The sequence below is a fragment of the Dryobates pubescens genome, chromosome 2 (genome assembly GCF_014839835.1).
Source record: "Dryobates pubescens isolate bDryPub1 chromosome 2, bDryPub1.pri, whole genome shotgun sequence".
Classification (NCBI taxonomy): domain Eukaryota; kingdom Metazoa; phylum Chordata; class Aves; order Piciformes; family Picidae; genus Dryobates; species Dryobates pubescens.
The window spans coordinates 15,155,441-15,173,877 of NC_071613.1; the positions used below are offsets into that span (position 1 = coordinate 15,155,441).

General features: G+C 52.3%; 1 protein-coding gene across 2 annotated transcripts in view; it reads left to right on the forward strand.

Moving 5' to 3' along the window:
* Window positions 1-261: 261 nt before the first annotated feature.
* Window positions 262-18,437, forward strand: part of PPP2R5D (protein phosphatase 2 regulatory subunit B'delta) — a 38,290-nt gene continuing 20,114 nt past the window's right edge. The window contains exons 1-7 of one of the 2 annotated variants that reach the window (XM_054170727.1): window positions 262-375; window positions 1,337-1,444; window positions 9,427-9,637; window positions 12,455-12,654; window positions 13,903-14,013; window positions 16,714-16,806; window positions 17,922-18,052. In XM_054170727.1, the coding sequence (XP_054026702.1) occupies window positions 349-375; window positions 1,337-1,444; window positions 9,427-9,637; window positions 12,455-12,654; window positions 13,903-14,013; window positions 16,714-16,806; window positions 17,922-18,052 (881 nt within the window). In that variant the 5' untranslated portion in view covers window positions 262-348. Of the gene's footprint in view, window positions 376-703; window positions 848-1,336; window positions 1,445-9,426; window positions 9,638-12,454; window positions 12,655-13,902; window positions 14,014-16,713; window positions 16,807-17,921; window positions 18,053-18,437 lie in introns of those variants that run through there. The other variant, XM_054170733.1, reaches the window with a different exon arrangement.

Consider the following 18,437-nt stretch of genomic DNA (forward strand, 5'->3'; position numbering starts at 1 on the left):
GCGCGGGAGAACCCCCGGGCGGGGGGGGGGTGGGCAGCGCCTCCGAGCCGCCGCGTCTAAGCGGCACCCCGACCCAGCCGCGAAGAGGCGAGGCGGGCGGCGCTGCCCCGGAAGCGCCCCTCGCCCGCAGCCCTGCCCCGCCCCCCGGGGCCGTGCCCGGCGCCGGAGCGCACTTCCACCAATGAGAAAAATTCGCTGCTTTGCGTCAGCGCCGCGCGGCAGTGGCGGAGCCTGTTGCTAGGCAGACCGCCACGCCTGGCCCAATGGGAGCAGCGCGCTGCGGCCGGGCCCGGGCTCAGGCGGCGGCGGTGGCGGCGGGCGCGGAGCGGCTGGGGCCCGGCGCTCACCATGCCCTACAAGCTGAAGAAGGAGAAGGTGCGGCAGGCGGGCAGGCGGGCGGGCGGCGCCGGGGATGCCTTTGCGCGGCCCGGGCGCGGCCCCGGTAAACCGGCCTCCCGCCCCCGCAGCCCTCCCCAGCGCGGCCTTCCCTCGGCGCGGCCCCCACGGGGCGGGGGCGCGCGCGCGGGGCTGCGGCCGGCAGGGGGCGGGGGCGCGCGCCCGGGGCGGGCGGGGCGCGTGGTGCAGGAGGGCGGCGGGGGCGCGCGCCAGCCGAGGGAGGGGGCGGCAGCCGGTTCCAGCGCGTCCGGTGCCAGCGCCGCCAGTGGCAACTCCGGGCTGGAGGGCAGCGGAGGCTGCGGCCGCCGCTTCCAGTGCTCCCCAGTGCCAGCTCTGGTGGTGGTGGTGAGCAGAGGCTGCGACCCGCCTCGCTCCGCGCTGTCGGGAGGTGGCGGGGGCTGCGAGGCACGGCCGCCTCTCCTGCCCCCCCGTTATGCCTCCTATGGGGGAGGTAGGGCTCCACCCGTGACCCGGTCCCACGGCGGGGCGGCCGGCGATATGCTGCCTGCTCTGCCGCGTGTCCCTGCCCTGCCCGCAGGCGGGGTGGCCCGGATCCGCTGCTCTTGCCCTGTGCCCGCCTGTGGTCTGTGGGTGCCCTGCACTTTGTCACCGCGGCGGGCAGCGGCGGGACCGTGTGCTGGGCAAGGTGCTGGCACAGGCTGGGTGGGCGCAGGGCACTGTCGCCCCCGGAGGTGTCTGGCCCGGGTCATCCTTCAGTGACCGGAATGGGCCATGCCAGCACTTGCTTCTGCTTGTGCCCGTGTCCCTGCCGCGGTTACCCGCCGCCGGCTCGTACCGCCCTTCTCAGGGGAGAAGGTCTGGGAGTTACCGCCCGCAGCAGGGCTGATTGGGAGGGTGGAGGAGGGACGAGTCTGTGATCCTGCACGGCTGAACTCTGCACAAGGTGACATTTTATCTGGACACGTTTTGCCCTTTTCAGGAGTCTCCGAAGTCTACCAAAAGCACGACAAAGCCTGGCGGCAGCAGCACCACCACCAGCAGCAGCAGCAGTAGCGGGAAGGATGGTGGGGTGGAGAATTCAGAAGAGGTAAGGCTTTCACCTTGGTTACAGCAGTGTGCATGTGCAACTCATCTTTGAAGAGCAATTAGCATCTTTCATTCCAGCTGCTTCGTGCTGCTCTGCCAAATAATGCCTGTCACCAGCCTCTTAAGGATTAGGAGAGGATGAGAGCAAAGACTAAAGTTAAAGATGAAGTTACTTCCCCTTGAAAGTTAGCCCAAAGGGAATGATGACTATGGTAGAGACAGAATGAGTCTCATGCCCTACAGCTCTGCAAGAGCAGTTTTGGCACAAAGCTGCTAGTGAGTGCTGCTCACAGAGGTGGGCAGAGATGAAAAGAGAGAGGGAAAAGCCACCGTTGCTGGTGAGGAAGCCTGACAGATGGGCACAGTTTCCTTGCTCCTTTCAGAGCAAAGTGCAATCAACTCTCATCACCTTGTATAAGAGTGGGAAAGTAGTGGGTCTGAGGTGTTTTCTACAGGAAGTAATGGACAGAACACCTGAAAGAATAGAGGTGGAACTGCCAGAGGTCAGATGGTTTTCCTCTGGTGGAACAGCCTTGTTGCTGATTGCATTGCTCACAGAAAGGCACAACCTATATTCCCATCCATGCTCAGTCTCTTTCACTCTCATTTGTGGTGTTTACCAAGCTGGATGTGTTAAATGGCCTCAGCAGACTGTGATAATGTCATCTGTGCTTAGCTTCAGCACAAATTTAGGTAAACTGGGACTTTTCTGGTAGATTTGAGTTTGTCCAGTGGTCAGGGTGGTTGTGGATTTTTAGACTTGCTTCAGGAAATGATGTGTGTCCAAGGAATTGTGTGTGTGTGTGTGTGTGTGTGTGTTAACACTGCAGTTTGGCTGTGCCACTTGTGTGTCCCTAAATGCCTGTGTGCTTGAGTCTTGTCTAGAACATGTTGCACTTGTAATTTGAAGGATTGGGGTAAGGTTGTAAGATCCTAGGAAGAAACCTAGTTCAGTGGCGTGGTCCTGGTCAAAATAAGGTTATTTTTAAGTCTTCTTCAAAGCATAGATCTCTATTGTAGAGCCTCAGAAGATATCCCTACCTCTAGCCATGCAGTTTCAGGGTCCAGCTTGAAACCTAACCTGCTATGTGGCCAGCAAGGACTCAGAACTCGAATTTATATGCTTTGTAGAAGTTTTGTGGATCCTCTTTTTATATCTCATCCTGGTCTTGGCTTCAGCACATTTTATTTTGTGTATACAGCTGAAAACAGCTTGCTGGGAGAGCTGTCGTCCAGCTCCTAGGACATGAGAGAACTCCTGCCTTGGCATCATGGGGTCAGGCTTACCTTTTGGTAACTTGGTATTCTTGGTCTGCTGAGTTCACAGCTCTGGGAAGAGGAAGGAAAGCCTGGGTCTTTCATGCTTCAACCTTTCAGTGCTTCAGCTTTCCTAGGTTGAAGTTTGGACTCGATGATCCTAAAGGTCTCTTCCAATCAAACCGATTCCCTGATTGTATGGTCAAGCGAGGGTGACGGATGGCCGTCCAAGCAGAGCGCTCTGATGGTCCCCATCAAGATCAGCGGTGGGCTGTGGCACTGCAATAGGAAAGGAAGGGCAGAGCAAGGCTGCAAGCTGCCTTCTGTGACCTGAAGTAGCACATAATATCTGGTTGTGCCTGAGTGCAGAAGAAACTTAAAAGTGATTTGTCTAACTTTTCCCTCCCACAAAACATTCCCAGCCACTTCCTCATATTCCAAACAAAATCCAGCCCTTCTTTAAGATGGAAGGCTCAGTCTCCTTTGATCATAGGAACAGAGAGCAGAGCAGAAAGAAGACACCTCTGCAGTCTGCCCTGCCACAGATCTCCTTTCCTGTTGAGTTTGTGGTGAAGTTTGCTCTCTCTCGGTGCTTTCCTGTCTCCAAACTGCTCTGCTGCAGAATGGAAGAGAGCTCTTTGCTCGATCAGAAGAAATGCATGCTGGTTTGAATGCAATTTTCCTGCTCTTCAGGAAGAACAGAAAGGTATTTTGACTTTCACATTGGGGGACCATAAGGAATCAGGTAATGTGTGCTGGGGGTGAGACTGCTTCCTTGTGTCAGAAGCAGGGGATGGTTTGACTCGTGGAACCCCAGGAGTGGTGTTGCTTGGGGGGATTGATGAGCTGATCCTAACCTAGATGCCTCTGCTAGCTGTTGTGAGAGTTCTGTGCCACGTAAACCCTTCCATGAAGTTTTGGTTGGTTTGTTGCCTTTTCTAGGCTGAAAGTTGTGTGCATCAAATAATTCTCCTTCTTTTTGTCAGATTGCAGCAGGAGAGCAGCCTTTGGGCATCCTTCTTCCAGTATGCACTTCCCTCTCACACCATGCTCCAAGGAGCAGGGGGAAAACTCAGCCCTAATTTATCCTGATACCAGAAAGTTGTGACTTGTTTTGTGGGCAGGTTGTCTGGCTGGTGGAATGAGTAAAGCTCTTTGAAGAGCAGCTCTGGTTTGACAGATCTGAGCAAGTGCAGCAGACAAGGACCTCCTATGGGGATCTTTGTGGAGGGAGATGAAGAGGGTAGGAGTCAGTCCAGAAACCCTTAAGCATAATGCTTTGTTCTCTGCAGCAAAGGAGCTTTTGCTGGAGCTGATCTAGAAGGAAAGATAGGGCCAAAAGCAGACATATCCCCACAAGGGAAGGCAAGAGTTCTCTTGCAAGTACAGGGGTGGTGCAGTCCTCTTTTAGATGCCTGTCTTAAGGTGAAGTTATCTAAGGTGAAGAACCAGCAGAAGTTGATCAGCCCTTGGCTTTGTGGGGGGCCAATGTGTTCAGGGAAAGGCAGGAGCAGTCGGGTAAAACAGGAGAGTAAGGAAAGGGAAATAAAAGGTTTGTTTAGTTTGTCCTCTCCAGAACATGATGAAGATATGAATGAAGGGAATTTTCATGTGGCTATTTAAGGAGGGAAAAGGAAAAAAAAAAGAATAATGCCAGTATGATTTTGTGTGTGTGATTCAGCATTGAGTGAGAGGATGAGAAAGAGTTACTCCTTCTGGCCAGAAAAACTGGGAGAGGCAGCTGGGTGGGGAAGAGAGTTAATGACCTGGAAGTGGGAGCAGGGATTAACAGCAGTAAAAAAGGAGAGAAGAGTTGCTCTGCAGCCTCAAGGGCAGCTTGGAGCCTCACTGATGAGGCTTGCAGCTCTGGGAAAGGGTGCTCCTTTCCACTGAGCTGCTGCATGACGTGTTTCGCAGACATCTCCATGGGGCTTGTTACTGCAGCACCTGGGCTTCATTGTTCAGAGGCAGGCAGAGTGCTGATGGTACTTGTGAGGCAGAGAGCTTTATTTTAATGGGGAAGCTGTGTAACAGCAGACAAAGAGAGCAGGTACTGACTTGAGGGATGGGAAAGGAAGAGTCATCTGAGGAGGAGGAGCTGAGAGCAGATCTGGGCTGAGAAGCTTAGTAAGCAGGAGGTGCTCAAGGGACCAGCGAAGCAGACGGCTTTCCGAGCGGCGATGCATCCAGCCGCCGCGGTAGGAGTGCCTGCAGAGGTGAGGTCATGCCTGGGTAGGAATGCAGAGGAGAAGCTGTCACAGCTCAGGGTGGATGGGGAAAAGTATCTGTCCCTGGGAGCCTGAGGTGAGGAGGGATGACACAGAGCGAGCCCAGGGCCTGGGGCTTGTCGACTTGTGCAGGCAGGTTCGTAGCAGGATAAGGAGGTGATGGGAAGCAGTGGGAACTCTGTGAAGCCAGGGAGCCTGCGCTTGGGGCGGGTCGAACGTGGTTGCAATTGGGGCTGGCCCAGCCTGTTGGCACGAGTGGCTTCACCACCGTGGCAGGAAAGTGGGTCTGCCACAGCTTTGTGCTCTTCTCCAGTCACTTCAGCACAGGCAGCATAACCCTGCCTGTCAGGAGGGGGCTGAGCATTATCAGGTAGATGTGTGCCTGCAGCCATGGAGTAGCCAGCTGGTGTTGATGTTAGGAAAACACTCTGTGAGGTTGATGTCTGTGCATTAACAAAAGAGCCTTTAAGTTTTAGCCTTCTGCTGTGTTTTCAGGAATGGGAAACTTAAGAAAGTGTTAGGAAACTTAAAACAAGCCTGTTGTGATTCATGTCTCCAGGATTGGAGGTGTTGAAGGCAGATGGACAGCAGGCCTGCCACTGGAAGCACCTCCTGAAAGCGAGTATTGAGGATGATGTCAGAAAATCCATACAGAGGCAGTCCATCCTGAAACCCTCTGAGCACTGCTGCATAAGAGACTATCTGACCTCCCCCACCATCGAATTTCCTCTAGCAAATTGGGTTGTGTGATTTTTGCATGTGTCTGCCTGCTTCTTAAATAACCAGCAGCTAAACCTGAGGCTGTGTTTTGCCTTTCTTCATGCCAGCTGTTGACTGTAGAAGCTGGTGACAAGGACTTTTCCAGACCCCTTGATGCCACATGCCAGGCAGTGAGGCTGCAGCCTGTTAGTTTGTGATACACCACACTCACAACATTTGTCTGTGATGTTTCCTGAGTAGGTGGGGATGGCCTATCAGGTAGGGGGATCCATGTGTCCTGCTTCCTTCAGTGTTACCTGTGAGGCCACTGGTGCATCATTTTTGTCTGTCCTGTCTTGTCTTTGTTGGAGGCTCAGCATTCAGATTTTGGCCTTTTACCCTGTAGAAGGAGAGTGATGCAGAGTAGAGGACTAGCCTTCCCAAAAGCACCTGGGCAACAGTCTGTGGGGGTCATGCTGCCCTGATACTCAAATATTCAGGGTGAGGAATGAATTTGTCAGTCTTGGAAGGTTGCCAGCACAGATCCAGCCTGACTTAGCTGAGGGGAGACCACTGTGGAGGATAAGTTGCCTCCAGTTCGTAATCTGGATCTGCTTTGTCTGGCAGTCGCAGCTGTTTTCATCACAAGCTCATCATGCTTCCTCCTCTCATTGCAGGGCAGTGCTGCTCCATGAAAGGAAACAGATAACATCTAAAATGAAGAAACTTAAAATCTTCTTGTCTCCCCCAGCCTTGGCTTGGAGCTGAGCTTGAAACAGAACCACTTAACATTTCCTTCAAGCAGAGCCAGAGCAGAACCAAAATGTTTCCAGTTTTATGTAATGGCTTGACAAAACAATTGGTGTTTTGTCTTAGGCACTGTTTTTCACAGGGAGTCCTTGCACTTGCTCTGTAGATCCCAATCTGTAGAGCAGAATATCCATGTAGGCAGCTTTCCCTGTTTGTACCTTGCTGCCTCCCCACATGCTGTGGGTGCAGTAACTCTTGCAGACTGGTGCTGTGCTGCACCTCTTTGGAAACCATCAGGACTCAGTAAATAGGCCGTGCAGGGTAAATTGCAGCTCAGCTGCTCCTCACAGGAGGAACCTGGCCATATCTCACTTAGAGGAAAGCTCTGATGAGCTTCTGCATTGCCTGCTGCTTCTCCTCAAAATCAGGCTGATGGGTATTGTGAGAAGGTTTGCTTTTGTACCACCGTGCTGTTTGTGACAGCTGGGAGTTTATGGGGGGGAAAGGAGGGGGTGACATCCAAGGATTTCACCCACCTCTGCTTTTGACCCACTGTGCAGTCCCTGGTATGTTCTAAACAGGTTCACCCTGCAGCTCCTTGGCTTTGTGTACCAGCAGGAAAGAGGTTGCAGCACTGAGGAAGGGAATGTTGCTGGGCTCACAAAGCAGGGCCAGAGTAGGCTGAGTGCTGTCTCCAGCTAAGCCCTCTCCTACAGGCTTGCTGGCAGGATGTCGCCCTCTTCCACAGTAAATTTTCCATGAGTTAGGTAAGTGTGGGTCTTAAAGGGTCAGTTGTTGAGCCATTATGGCTCAAGAGGGACTTGAACCAGCAGAGGGTTTCAGCACGATCAGGACAAAGCTGAGCTGAGCAAACACTGGCTTGAGTTTCTGGTCACCTGCTGAAAATAAGAAAGTACCTCTACAAGTGCTGTTTAACAAGCATGAGGTGAAGAGGATGTCCAGTGGAGGAAAGTCGGGGGGAGTGTGCGCTAAGAAGTGTGTGGCCAGCAAGTTGAAGGAGTGTGGCCGTTTGACGCTGTGCCTTTGAGAAAGGGGCACACTGGCTAAATGTTTGTAAAATATTTTGGTATTCTAAACGAATTTCATTGGCCAAGGATTGTGGGAGGTCAGATTGGACCCGGGGGAGCTGGGAACTTTCTCTCAGTCTTCCTTCCTTCACTGTCCCTCTCGGCTGGATCTGCTTCTGGGATTCTGGCCAACTAAGATAAGATACTAACTCCTGTGCAAGGCCTTTCTTCCTTTCCTGCCCTGTTAACCGTCCTCGTCTCTTCTTCTACCTCTTTGGGGGAGAAGGGAGGTAGGGGGTTGAAGGGGGCACAGGGGGAAGCCCCCTCTGTGGGGGGTCTGATTTCTGGTTGAGTTCATTTGCTGTATATTCCTGTATATATTGTAAAATACCTGTGTTTGTTGTGTTACATAGAATCTGTTTCCTTGTAAAATATACTCTCATTTCTCCGACTGGGTTTAGCCGTGGTCTCTTTCTCAGTGGGGGAGGGAAAGCAGAGCCTTTCCTTTCAAACCCACACAAGGAGGTTCTTCTCCCCTTCTACTCTGCCCTGGTGAGACCACATTTGTGTTCAGTTCGGGGCTCCCCAGTTCCAGAGGGACAGGGATATATTAGAGAGAGTCTAACAGAGGGCTATGAAGGCACTGAAACATCTTTCTGATGAGGAAAGACTGAGAGACCTGGAGCTGTTTAGTCTGGAAAAGAGAAGGCTGAGAGGGGATCTGATCAATGCTTACAAATACCTGAAGAAGGTGCTACTCTTTTCTCAGTGGTGTCTTGTGATAGGACAAGGGGCAATGGATACAAACTGGAACACAGGAAGTTCCATATCAACATGAGGAGAAACTTCTTACTGTGAGGGTGGTGGAGCACTGGACCAGGCTGCCCAGAGAGGTTTTGGAGTCTCCTCTGGAGACTTTCGAGACCTGTCTGGATGCATTCCTGTGTGGCCTGCTCTAGGTGATCCTGCTTTGGCAGGGGGGTTGCACTCCATGATCTCTGGGGGTCCCTTTCACCCCCTACCATTCTGTGACTCAGTGAAAGTTCAGGCAAAGAGTTTGTGTTGCTGAAAGGAGTGATGGGGAAGAATCAAGTCTACAGGAGACAGCCAGAGAGCAGTGAAGCAGCGACAAGGCAGGGGTGGAGGGAGCAGCCAGGATGGGTTGGGAAAACCAGCAACCCAAGACATTTTGTTATGGCTCCTGGTGGTTCCTAGACTACCAGCTATGATTTTAAGTGGTCTTCACTATTGTCTTTCCAGGGCTGTCACACCTGCTCTGTACTACAATACTGCCTTGCTTTTCTCCAGGTGGTTCTCCATACAAGGACAAGGAATCAACTTGCCTGTTTGCTATGGGGTGTCCAGACTGCTGTAATCAGAGGCATTTCTGCTTGGACCTTGAAAAGTTCTTACTTCTGCTTTTCTGTGCCAACAGGCTCCTGTCACTTGTCGCAGGACATGGCTTTGCTTTCCATATCTCTAGCAGCTAAGAGGCTCCCATGTCTTTGTGGTAGCTGAGGTGGGGGTTGATCTGTTTTCCCCAGTATCAGGTGGTAGAATGAGAGGAAATAACCTTGAAAGTGTGCCAGGGGAGGGTTGGGTTGGATATGATGAAAAATTTCTTTCTTGCAAGCGTGGTCAGACTGCCCAGGGAGGTGGTGGAGTCACCATCCCTGGAGGTGTTGAAGAAACATAGGGATGTGGCACTTGGGGACATGGTTTAATGGCCATAGTGGTCTTAGGTTGATGGTTGGACTTGATGATCTTAGAGGTCTTCTCCAACTGAAACAATCCCATGGCTTCTGTAGCTCTCAGGAGTGAAACTGATGCTCACTTTGAAGGGGTACTGCAGATGCAGCCAGCAGCTCCAGAGCCCTGCAGGAGCAGGTGGATTGCAAGTGCCACAGTGGAAAGCGTGCCTGCTTCCTTCAGTCCAAGGAGCTGCTTGAAGGTATCTGACAGTTTGTGAGACTTGTAGGTAAAAACCTTGTAAACTGTTTTCCTTTCTTCTCTCTCCTCAGGCCCAGCAGCCTCAGCAGCAGCCGCAGCAGCAGCAGCCACCGCAGCCAACTTCAAATAAGCGGCCCAGTAACAGTGCTCCACCCCCAACCCAGCTGAATAAGATCAAGTACTCAGGGGGACCCCAGATTGTGAAGAAGGAGCGGAGGCACAGCTCTTCCCGCTTCAATCTCAGCAAAAACCGGGAGCTGCAGAAGCTCCCAGCCCTTAAAGGTGAGGAGGCTGTGGGGTGATGAGCTGCACCTCGGCCCAGGCCGGGCATGGCGATGGAAGGGCTCTTCCCAGAGTGAGCCTGGTAGTGTCCTGCTAACCTCCTGTCTGCAGTACAGCAGGGTTGCCTCTGGGAAAGCTGCTTGGCTTGGCAGCAGGTTGAGACAGGGCTCTGGGCTACCTGATCTAGTTGAGGCTGCCCCTGCTTACTTCAGAGGGGGTTGGACTAGATGAGCTTTGGAGGTCCCTTCCAACCCCAACCATTCTGTGAGTCTATGAATAGATAGACAGCCCAAAAGAGAAGGAAGATACTCAGTGGCAGCTTCAGTACTTCCCTTCCCATTTGAGCTGATTTAAGCTTTCATACTTATGCATGTGTATACATGTGTGTATATATGTGTGTGTGTGTGTATATACACACATATATATATGTGTACATATATATATAGTGACCCCACCAGGGTGCACTGCCATCCAGTGTGACCTGGACAGGCTGGAGAGCTGGGCAGGGAGAGACCCAATGAAATTCAACAAGGTCAAGTGTAGAGTCCTGCATCTGGGGAATAACAGTCCCATGGATCAGTACAGGTTGGGGGCTGACCTGCTGGAGAGCACCTCTAGGGAAAGGGACCCGGGGGTGCTGGTGGACAACAGGATGACCAAGAGCTAACGATGTGCCCTTGTAGCCAAGAAGGTCAGGGGCACCCTGGGGTGCATCAAGAAGAGTGTGGCAGCAGGCAGGGGGGGATTCTTCTCCTCTTCTACTCTGCTCTTGTGAGACCACAGCTGGAATATTGCATCCAGTTCTAGGCTCTGTGGTTCAGGAAAGACAGAGAGCTGCTGGAGAGGATACAGAAAAGGGCTACAAAGATGCTGAGGGGACTGGGACAGTTCTTTTATGAGGAGAGACTGAAAGAATTTGGTCTTTTTAGTCTGGAAAAGAGAAGGCTGAGAGGGGATCTCATCAGTCCTTAGAAATACTGAAAGGCTGGGTGTCAGGAGGATCACAGTATCACAGTATAACCAAGGTTGGAAGAGACCCCAAGGATCATCAAGTCCAACCTGTCCCAACAGACCCCATGGGACCAGGCTTTCTTCAGTAGTGCTGTGGTGGGTTTGGAGGCAGACCCCCTCCCCACAACAACCATCCTCTGCTACCAAGAATGTGCTGGGTTGAGGCAGCCCCCTCTCTCCCCACCATGGGCAGGAGTAAAACACTCAGACAAACGGATTGCAAAAGTGATGAAAGTTTAAATAGAAAGCAGTGAATGCCACAGAGAACCCAAAGCACAGTGACAAAGAAAGATCCCAAAGCAAACCCAGAGGCATCCCATTCCCACCTGAGGGTACACCCGAGACCTTCAGGGCTCCTTCTTCCCCCTCCCTCTGCTGGGCTAGTCTCAGCTGGCCAGGCCTGAGACTGCCCATCCCCCTGTGGCCTTGGGCCTAGCCAGGCCCAAAGCCAGCAGACATCTCCCCCAGTTACCGGCTGGCGGAGGAGGAAGAAAAGAGAAAGTGCCAGACTCCGCACTGGATCTTGTAGTGGTGCAAAGAATTATGGTAGGAAATACACAATTTCTGTGTCCATCCCTCTGGGCTGGACTTCTGGACACAGGAAGTGAACACACCAGGGGGGCACCCAGCTCAAACTGCAACAAGTGCCCAGTGACAGGACAATGTGTAATGGGCACAAAGATAAGAAGTTCTACCTAAACATGAGGGAGAACTGCTTTCATTTAAGGGTGACAGAGCACTGGAACAGGCTGCCCAGAGAGGTGGTGGAGTCTCCATCTCTGGAGACATTCCAAACCTGCCTGGATGTGTTCCTGTGTGACCTTCTTTAGGTAAAGCTTCCTTGGCAGGGTGTTGGGACTGGATGATCTTCCAACCCCTACCATCCTCTGATTCTGTGATATACTTAGGGTTCTCACATTCTTCAGCAGGTTGTGAGGAAGGTGGTGAAATGCAGAGACATGAGTGCAGACTGCTTTTGGTTCCTGCAGCCAATTGTTCCTGGGAGAGGGCCAGGCTGCTTCTTCCTCCTCCTTGTATTTCCATCGCATGTTATGCAAGTGCTATTGAACTTGTCCACATTAGGGCAATGACCTAGGACTATAAATTAGTGCTGGGTGTATATACCACTATAAATGGTGGGATTAAACATGGTCTAAGTGTGGACAAGAAGGAAGTGTTTTCACCAGTCACTCTGCCAGACATGTTACTGACACAGCTCACCAAAACAGGTCATTGTTTTAGGAAGGCTGACTGCCTTGCCGCTTCACCAGCTGTTCTGCAGAGAAGAGCTAAGTTTGGCCTTAGCACCGGGTACTTTCCAGTGGCAACACACCAAAGAGAGAATGGTGCTAACACAGGGCCTCTGCCACCTGGGCCTCTCTTTTGGGTTAGCCTCTCTAATATCAGGTGATAGAGCAAGATGAAATGGCCTGAAATTGTGCCAGGGGAGGGTTAGGTTGGAGATGAGGAAAACTTTCTTCACTGCAAGAGTGGTCAGGGATTGGAAGAGGCTGCCCAGGGAAGTGGTGGAGTCACCACCCCTGGAAGTGTTCGAGAAACACAGGGATGTGGCACTTGGGGACGTGGTGTAATGGCCATGGTGTTAGGTTGGCTTTTGGACTCGATGATCTTAGAGGTCTTCCCCAACCAAAACGATTCTATGATTCTATTCCTGTCCTCCTGCCAGCTCAAGAGGGACTGTGATGGGGGAGGGGGAATGCAGGACAGGACCACAGCGACACCTGGGCAGATCAGGAGGATGTTGTGCCTGTCCCCAAGGACAGACATCCCTGCTTTCTCTGACAGATGCTCCTCCCCACGAGCGAGAAGAGCTTTTCATCCAGAAGCTGCGGCAGTGCTGTGTGCTTTTCGATTTCATCTCTGACCCCCTCAGTGACCTGAAGTTCAAGGAGGTGAAGCGAGCAGGTCTCAACGAGATGGTGGAGTACATCACGCACAACCGCGACGTCGTCACTGAGGCCATCTACCCCGAAGCTGTTATCATGGTGAGCCCTGGGGCCGCTGCCGTGCCTCTGTTCCAACGAAACAGGGGCTGTTCAGAAGAGTGGTGGGGAGCAGGGGGTAGGGATCTGTCAGAGAGGAGTGTGAGCCCACTCCTACCCCTCCTTGTTTTTTGCCCACCCCCTGAAAGAGAAGAAGGGTGGGGTGTGACAGTGCCTGGTGTAGGGAGAGGTGGGAGAGCCTGTCTCTGGCACATACTGCACTTGTGGAGTCCCTCTGCAGGCTGTAACCCTACAGCCTCTAAGGAGGGATGTGTTACTGGGCACAGCTATGGCAAATCCCAGTGTGGTGCTCTGCAGTGAAGGATTTGCTGCAGGGAGGAACATCACAAGGTGCAGGAATGCCAGTCATACAGCTTTTCACTCACTTAAGGTTGGACTCAATGGTCATAGAACATCATAGGGTGCAGGAATGCCAGTCATACAGCTTTTCACTCACTTAAGGTTGGACTCAATGGTCATAGAACATCATAGGGTGCAGGAATGCCAGTCATACAGCTTTTCACTCACTTAAGGTTGGACTCAATGGTCATAGAACATCATAAGGTGCAGGAATGCCAGTCATACAGCTTTCACTCAAGGTTGGACTCAATGGTCATAGAACATCATAGGGTGCAGGAATGCCAGTCATACAGCTTTTCACTCACCTAAGGTTGGACTCAATGGTTGTAGAGGTCCCTTTAACAAAAATAATTCCGCTCTGGTGAGACCTTACCTGGGGTATTGCATCCAGATCTGGAGCCCTCAGTACAGGAAGGACATGGACCAGATGGAGCAGGTCCAGAGAAGGGCCATGAAAATGATCAGGGGTTTGGAGCACCTCTGCTATGAAGACAGGCTGAGCGAGCTGGGAGTGTTCAGCCTGGAGAAGAGGAGGCTCTGGGGAGACCTAATAACAGCCTTCCAGTACTTGAATGGGGCTACAAGAAGGCTGGAGAGAGACTGTTTGCAAAGGCCTGTAGTGTTAGGACAAAGGACAGTGGTTTCAAACCAGAGCAGAGCAGATTTAGATTGGATTTGAGGAACAAGTTCTGCACCATGAGGGTGGTGGAACACTGGAGCAGGTTGCCCAGGGAGGTGGTTGAGGCCCCATCCACTGGAGATATTCAGACCGAGGCTCAACAAGGCTCTGGGCAACCTGATCTAGTTGAGGATGCCCCTGCTGACTGCAGAGGGGCTTGGACTGGATGACCTTTGGAGGTCTCTTCCAATCCAGACCATTCTATGATCCAGTTTTCAGTGAACCTCTTCCGGACGCTCCCACCCTCATCCAACCCCACCGGCGCGGAGTTCGACCCCGAGGAGGATGAGCCTACACTAGAGGCTGCCTGGCCACACCTTCAGGTGAGCAGGAGAGAGGGGGATGTACATCTGGTGACTTCACACCCAGAAAGTCAAGAGTCTGTGTTGTGCTGGAGCTTGGCAGCCCTGCTGCTGGCTGCTCCACATGCCTCCTAGGGGTTGCTGACGTGGAGACAAGGGTTGTTGGTGTGGGGACAGGGAGAGACCAGGCCTGCTATCCAGGTGTCTTGTAGGCATTGCAGGCAGCAGAGGTGTTCTGGAAACTCTCTGATGGCTGTGTGCAACTTTCACCTGCAGATGGCTGTAGTCCCACGTGGCCCTAAGGCAGGCTGGAACTGAACACCTCCCTGGGAGTGAGGGAGTTGTGTCATGCTGTCTTTGTCAGAAGAAACTGCCATCAGTGTTCATGTCCCTCCTGAAAGCTCCAGAGCCTTTATCATCTGGGCTTTAGCAGGATTGGAGGCAGCAGCCCTGTCTGCTCTTTGTGCCCAGCTCCCTGGGTGGCACATGGAGGCAACAAGGCTTGTGAAGGGCCTGGAGCACATGGCCTACAAGGAACATCTGAAGGAGCTGGGGGTGTTCAGTCTGGAGAAGAGGAGGCTGAGGAGAGACCTCACTGCTCTCTGGAGCTACCTGAAGGGAGGTTGGAGAGAGGAGGGGGCAGCCTCTTCTCCTTGGTGTCAAGTGACAAGACCAGAAGAAATGGTTTCAAGCTGCACCAGGGAAGGTTCAGGCTGGATGTGAGGAAATACTTCTTTACTGAAGGGGTTGTCAGACATTGGAATGGTCTGCCCAGGGCAGTGGTGGAGTCACCATCCTTGGAGATGTTTAAGCAGCCTGTGGAGCTGGCGCTTAGCGCTGGGTCAAGGGTTGCACTGGATGATCCTTGAGGTCTCTTCCAACCAGATGTATTCTGTGATTCTGTGGAGGAAGAGGACCACTTGGTGCCAAAGCAAAGCCTGGGCTGGCACCTGCTGACATGTCTCCTGCATGCTGGATGTAATGCAGTGGCACGAACTGGGAGGAAAGGTTTTGCCATTGATGATGAAAGGGAACTGAAGAGGGGGAGAAAGCCAAGGATCTTTTCATTAGGCTCTGTGTCCTGGGAAATGGACTTCAGGACAAACTAGTTGAAAACAACAGTGAGCATGTCTTAGCAGAAGCCAGCAGTGGAAGTCAGGAGGGAAGCTTATGGAGGCCTAGCTAGGCAGCTGTGCAGGGTCAAGCAGACAAAGGCAGAAAAGAGCCAGGCACTGCAGCACTGCAAGATGAAGCAGAAGCTACAGAGAGGAAATACTCTGCAGTTCTGCAGCAGTGGTTGATCACTTCTAGTTGCTGCACTTGACACAGAGATCTGGGTGTCATTAGAAGGGGTGTGGCATCAGCACCACCAGTATAACATCTGAGTGCCATGAATGCTTTGAAGCTTTTGTTTCTCGGAGTTAGGTCAGCAGCAGCCAGCGTGGGTTTGTGGCAAGTGTCTGCTAAGCTTTCTGGTTATCATCACAGTTTTTTCTGTTGGCCTTGGCAGCTGGGCGCTATCTGTGAGTGTGTGACACCATGGCTCCTTTATCTCCAGTATTTGGGATTACATGCTCTTGTTTGAGCTGCTGGCCCCTGAGAAACACTAGACAGAGTCAGCCTTGGCATGGACTCGTCCCTACAGGAGGACAGCAGGGTCAGAAGTTGCTGTTTGAGCACTGACAGTCCTCTTAAAACAAGCTGCTCTTTGTTGTTGAAGTGGGAAATCTCCAAGTCAGTTTCCAGCAGGCAGAGGACACAACGTGTTTTGCAGGGATCTGTTCCACTTCTCCTCTTTTCTGCTCTTCCTTGATGTGTCTCAGGGGCTTCCAGTGCTGCCTGAGCCTTTGACATCTCCTCTGACAGTTTCTATTTTCTGTAGAGATGTGGGCTGGAGATGGGGGAGTTTCCCAGGCCTAGTGTCTGCATCTGAGTAGGTGGCTGTTGTCCTTAATGGGACCTGAGGTGATAAGATCTCTTTTGCAGACCTAAGCAGTTATGTACCACCTTCTCACTGCCCAGCAGAGTAAGGGCAACTGTGTTGATTCAGCTGGGTGGGGAAACAGGTTCCTGTGTTTTCTGTGCTCCCATTCAGGCTTCCCAGCCTTTCTCTGAATCCTTAAGGAGAAGGAAGACATTTAAAATCTGAAGTAAACACTGATGAGAGCCTGTGTCCAGTTCTGGGCACCTCATTTTAAGAAAGATGTTGAGTTGCTCAAACATGTCCAGAGAAGGACAACAAACCTGGGGAGGGGTCTGGAGCACAGCCCTGGGAGGAGAGGCTGAGGGAGCTGGGGTTGCTTAGCCTGGAGGAGAGGAGGCTCAGGGGAGACCTTCTTGCTCTCTACAACTACCTGAAGGAAGGTTGTAGCCAGGTGGGGGTTGGTCTCTTCTCCCAGGCAGCCAGTGACAAAACAAGAGGACACAGTCTCAAGCTGTGCAGGGGGAGGTTTAGGCTGGATGTGAGGAAGAAATTCTTCCCAGCAAGAGAGCTTGGCCATGGGAATGTGCTGCCCAGGGAGGTGGTGGAGTCACCATCACTGGAAGTGTTTAAAAAGGGACTGGATGAGGCACTTGGTGCCATGGTTTAGTTGATTAGATGGTGTTGGGTGATGGGCTGGACTCGATGACCTCGGAGGTCTTTCCCAGCCTGGTGAATTCTGTGACATACCTGTGAAGTGTCTGGAGGTCTCTAAGCCACCTGTCTCTCTCCCTCCTTAGCTGGTGTATGAGTTCTTCCTCCGCTTCCTGGAGTCACCTGACTTTCAACCAAATGTAGCCAAGAAATACATTGACCAGAAGTTTGTACTGTCTGTAAGTAACCACTGCACCTGCCCCTGGGCACCACCTCTGTGAGGCACAGGCAGCAGAGTTTGGAGAGAGACTGTTTACAAAGGCCTGTCAAGGGGCAGTGCTTTCAGAGTAGAGAAGAGCAGATTTAGATTGGGTGTGAGGAACAAGTCTGCACCATGAGGATGGTGGAACACTGGAACAGGTTGCCCAGGGAGGTGGTTGAAGCCCCATCCCTGGAGATATTTGAGGTGAGGCAACCTGACAGGGCAACCTGATCTGGTTGAGGATGCCCCTCCTTACTGCAGAGGGGGTTGGACTGGATTACCTTAGGAGGTGCCTTCCAACCCAGACCATTCTATGACTGTGGTCAAGGTGTTATGCAGACAGCCCAGTCAGCAGGTGTTTGATGATGGAGGGTTTCTTTTGTCCTTTGTCTGGTTCTGAATGAGCAGCCAGAACTGTCCATGCAGGGCGAGAGCGTGTGCCAGCAGTAGGCCCTGCCGCTCAGCACTCATTGTACAGCTGGAGAGGGGCACTGGGGGCCTTGCAGAGGAAATCCAAGGACACACAGCTCGTAGAGAATGCAGGCTATTACTGTGCTTTGAAGACAAAAAGCCTGCTGATGGTTCTAGCTTGTGCCTGGGAGGCTCCATGTTCCAGGAAAGCAGCTGCTGTGCACAGGCTGGGGTCAGAGTGGCTGGAGAGCAGCCAGGCGGAAAGGGACCTGGGGGGACTGGTTGACAGTAGGCTGAACATGAGCCAGCAGTGTGCCCAATGGCATCCTGGCCAGTATCAGGAATAGTGTGGCCAGCATGAGCAGGGAAGTCATTCTGCACTGGTTAGGCCACACCTTGAGTCCTGTGTCCAGTTCTGGGCTCCTCAATTCAAGGAGAACCTGGATGAGGCACTTGGTGCCATGGTTTAGTTGATTAGATGGTGTTGGGTGATAGGTTGGACTCGATGATCTTGAAGGTCTTTTCCAACCTGGTTAATTCTGTATTCTGGATTCAGGGTGCTGAAGGCATCACTCCACTTCAAAGAGCCACTTTTGCCAAGCAGGAGCAGTGGCCAGTGTTGCTGGTAGCTTTGTCCAGATGGTCAGTACAGAGACACTGACTGATTTGCTTTCTCCACAGCTGCTGGATCTCTTTGACAGTGAGGACCCCAGAGAACGTGACTTCCTAAAGACTATTCTGCACAGGATCTATGGGAAGTTCCTGGGCCTGAGAGCCTATGTCAGGAGGCAGATCAACAACATCTTTTACAGGTGGGATGTTTCTTAGTGCCACTGGCCTCATGGGACAAACCAGTGAGGTAAATTTGGGGCACTAGGCCACAGCTTGCTAAGTTCCTCAGCTATGTCACTCTGCTTTGGTAGGGACAGCATTTGTGCTGAAGAGCAGTGAGGATGTGATGGTGGTGTCTTCAGTGCACAGAGCAAATGTTAGCATCTGTAAGCTTTAGCTTACCTGGGAGACATGAATTTATTAGGAAGAAGTCCTTCATAGAAAGAGTGATTGGCCAGTGGAATGTGCTGTCCAGGGAGGTGGTGGAATCACCATCACTGGAGGTGTTTAGGAAGGGACTGGATGGGGTGCTTGGTGCCATGGTTTAGCTGAGTTAAGATAGTGTTGGGTAATAGGTTGGACTTT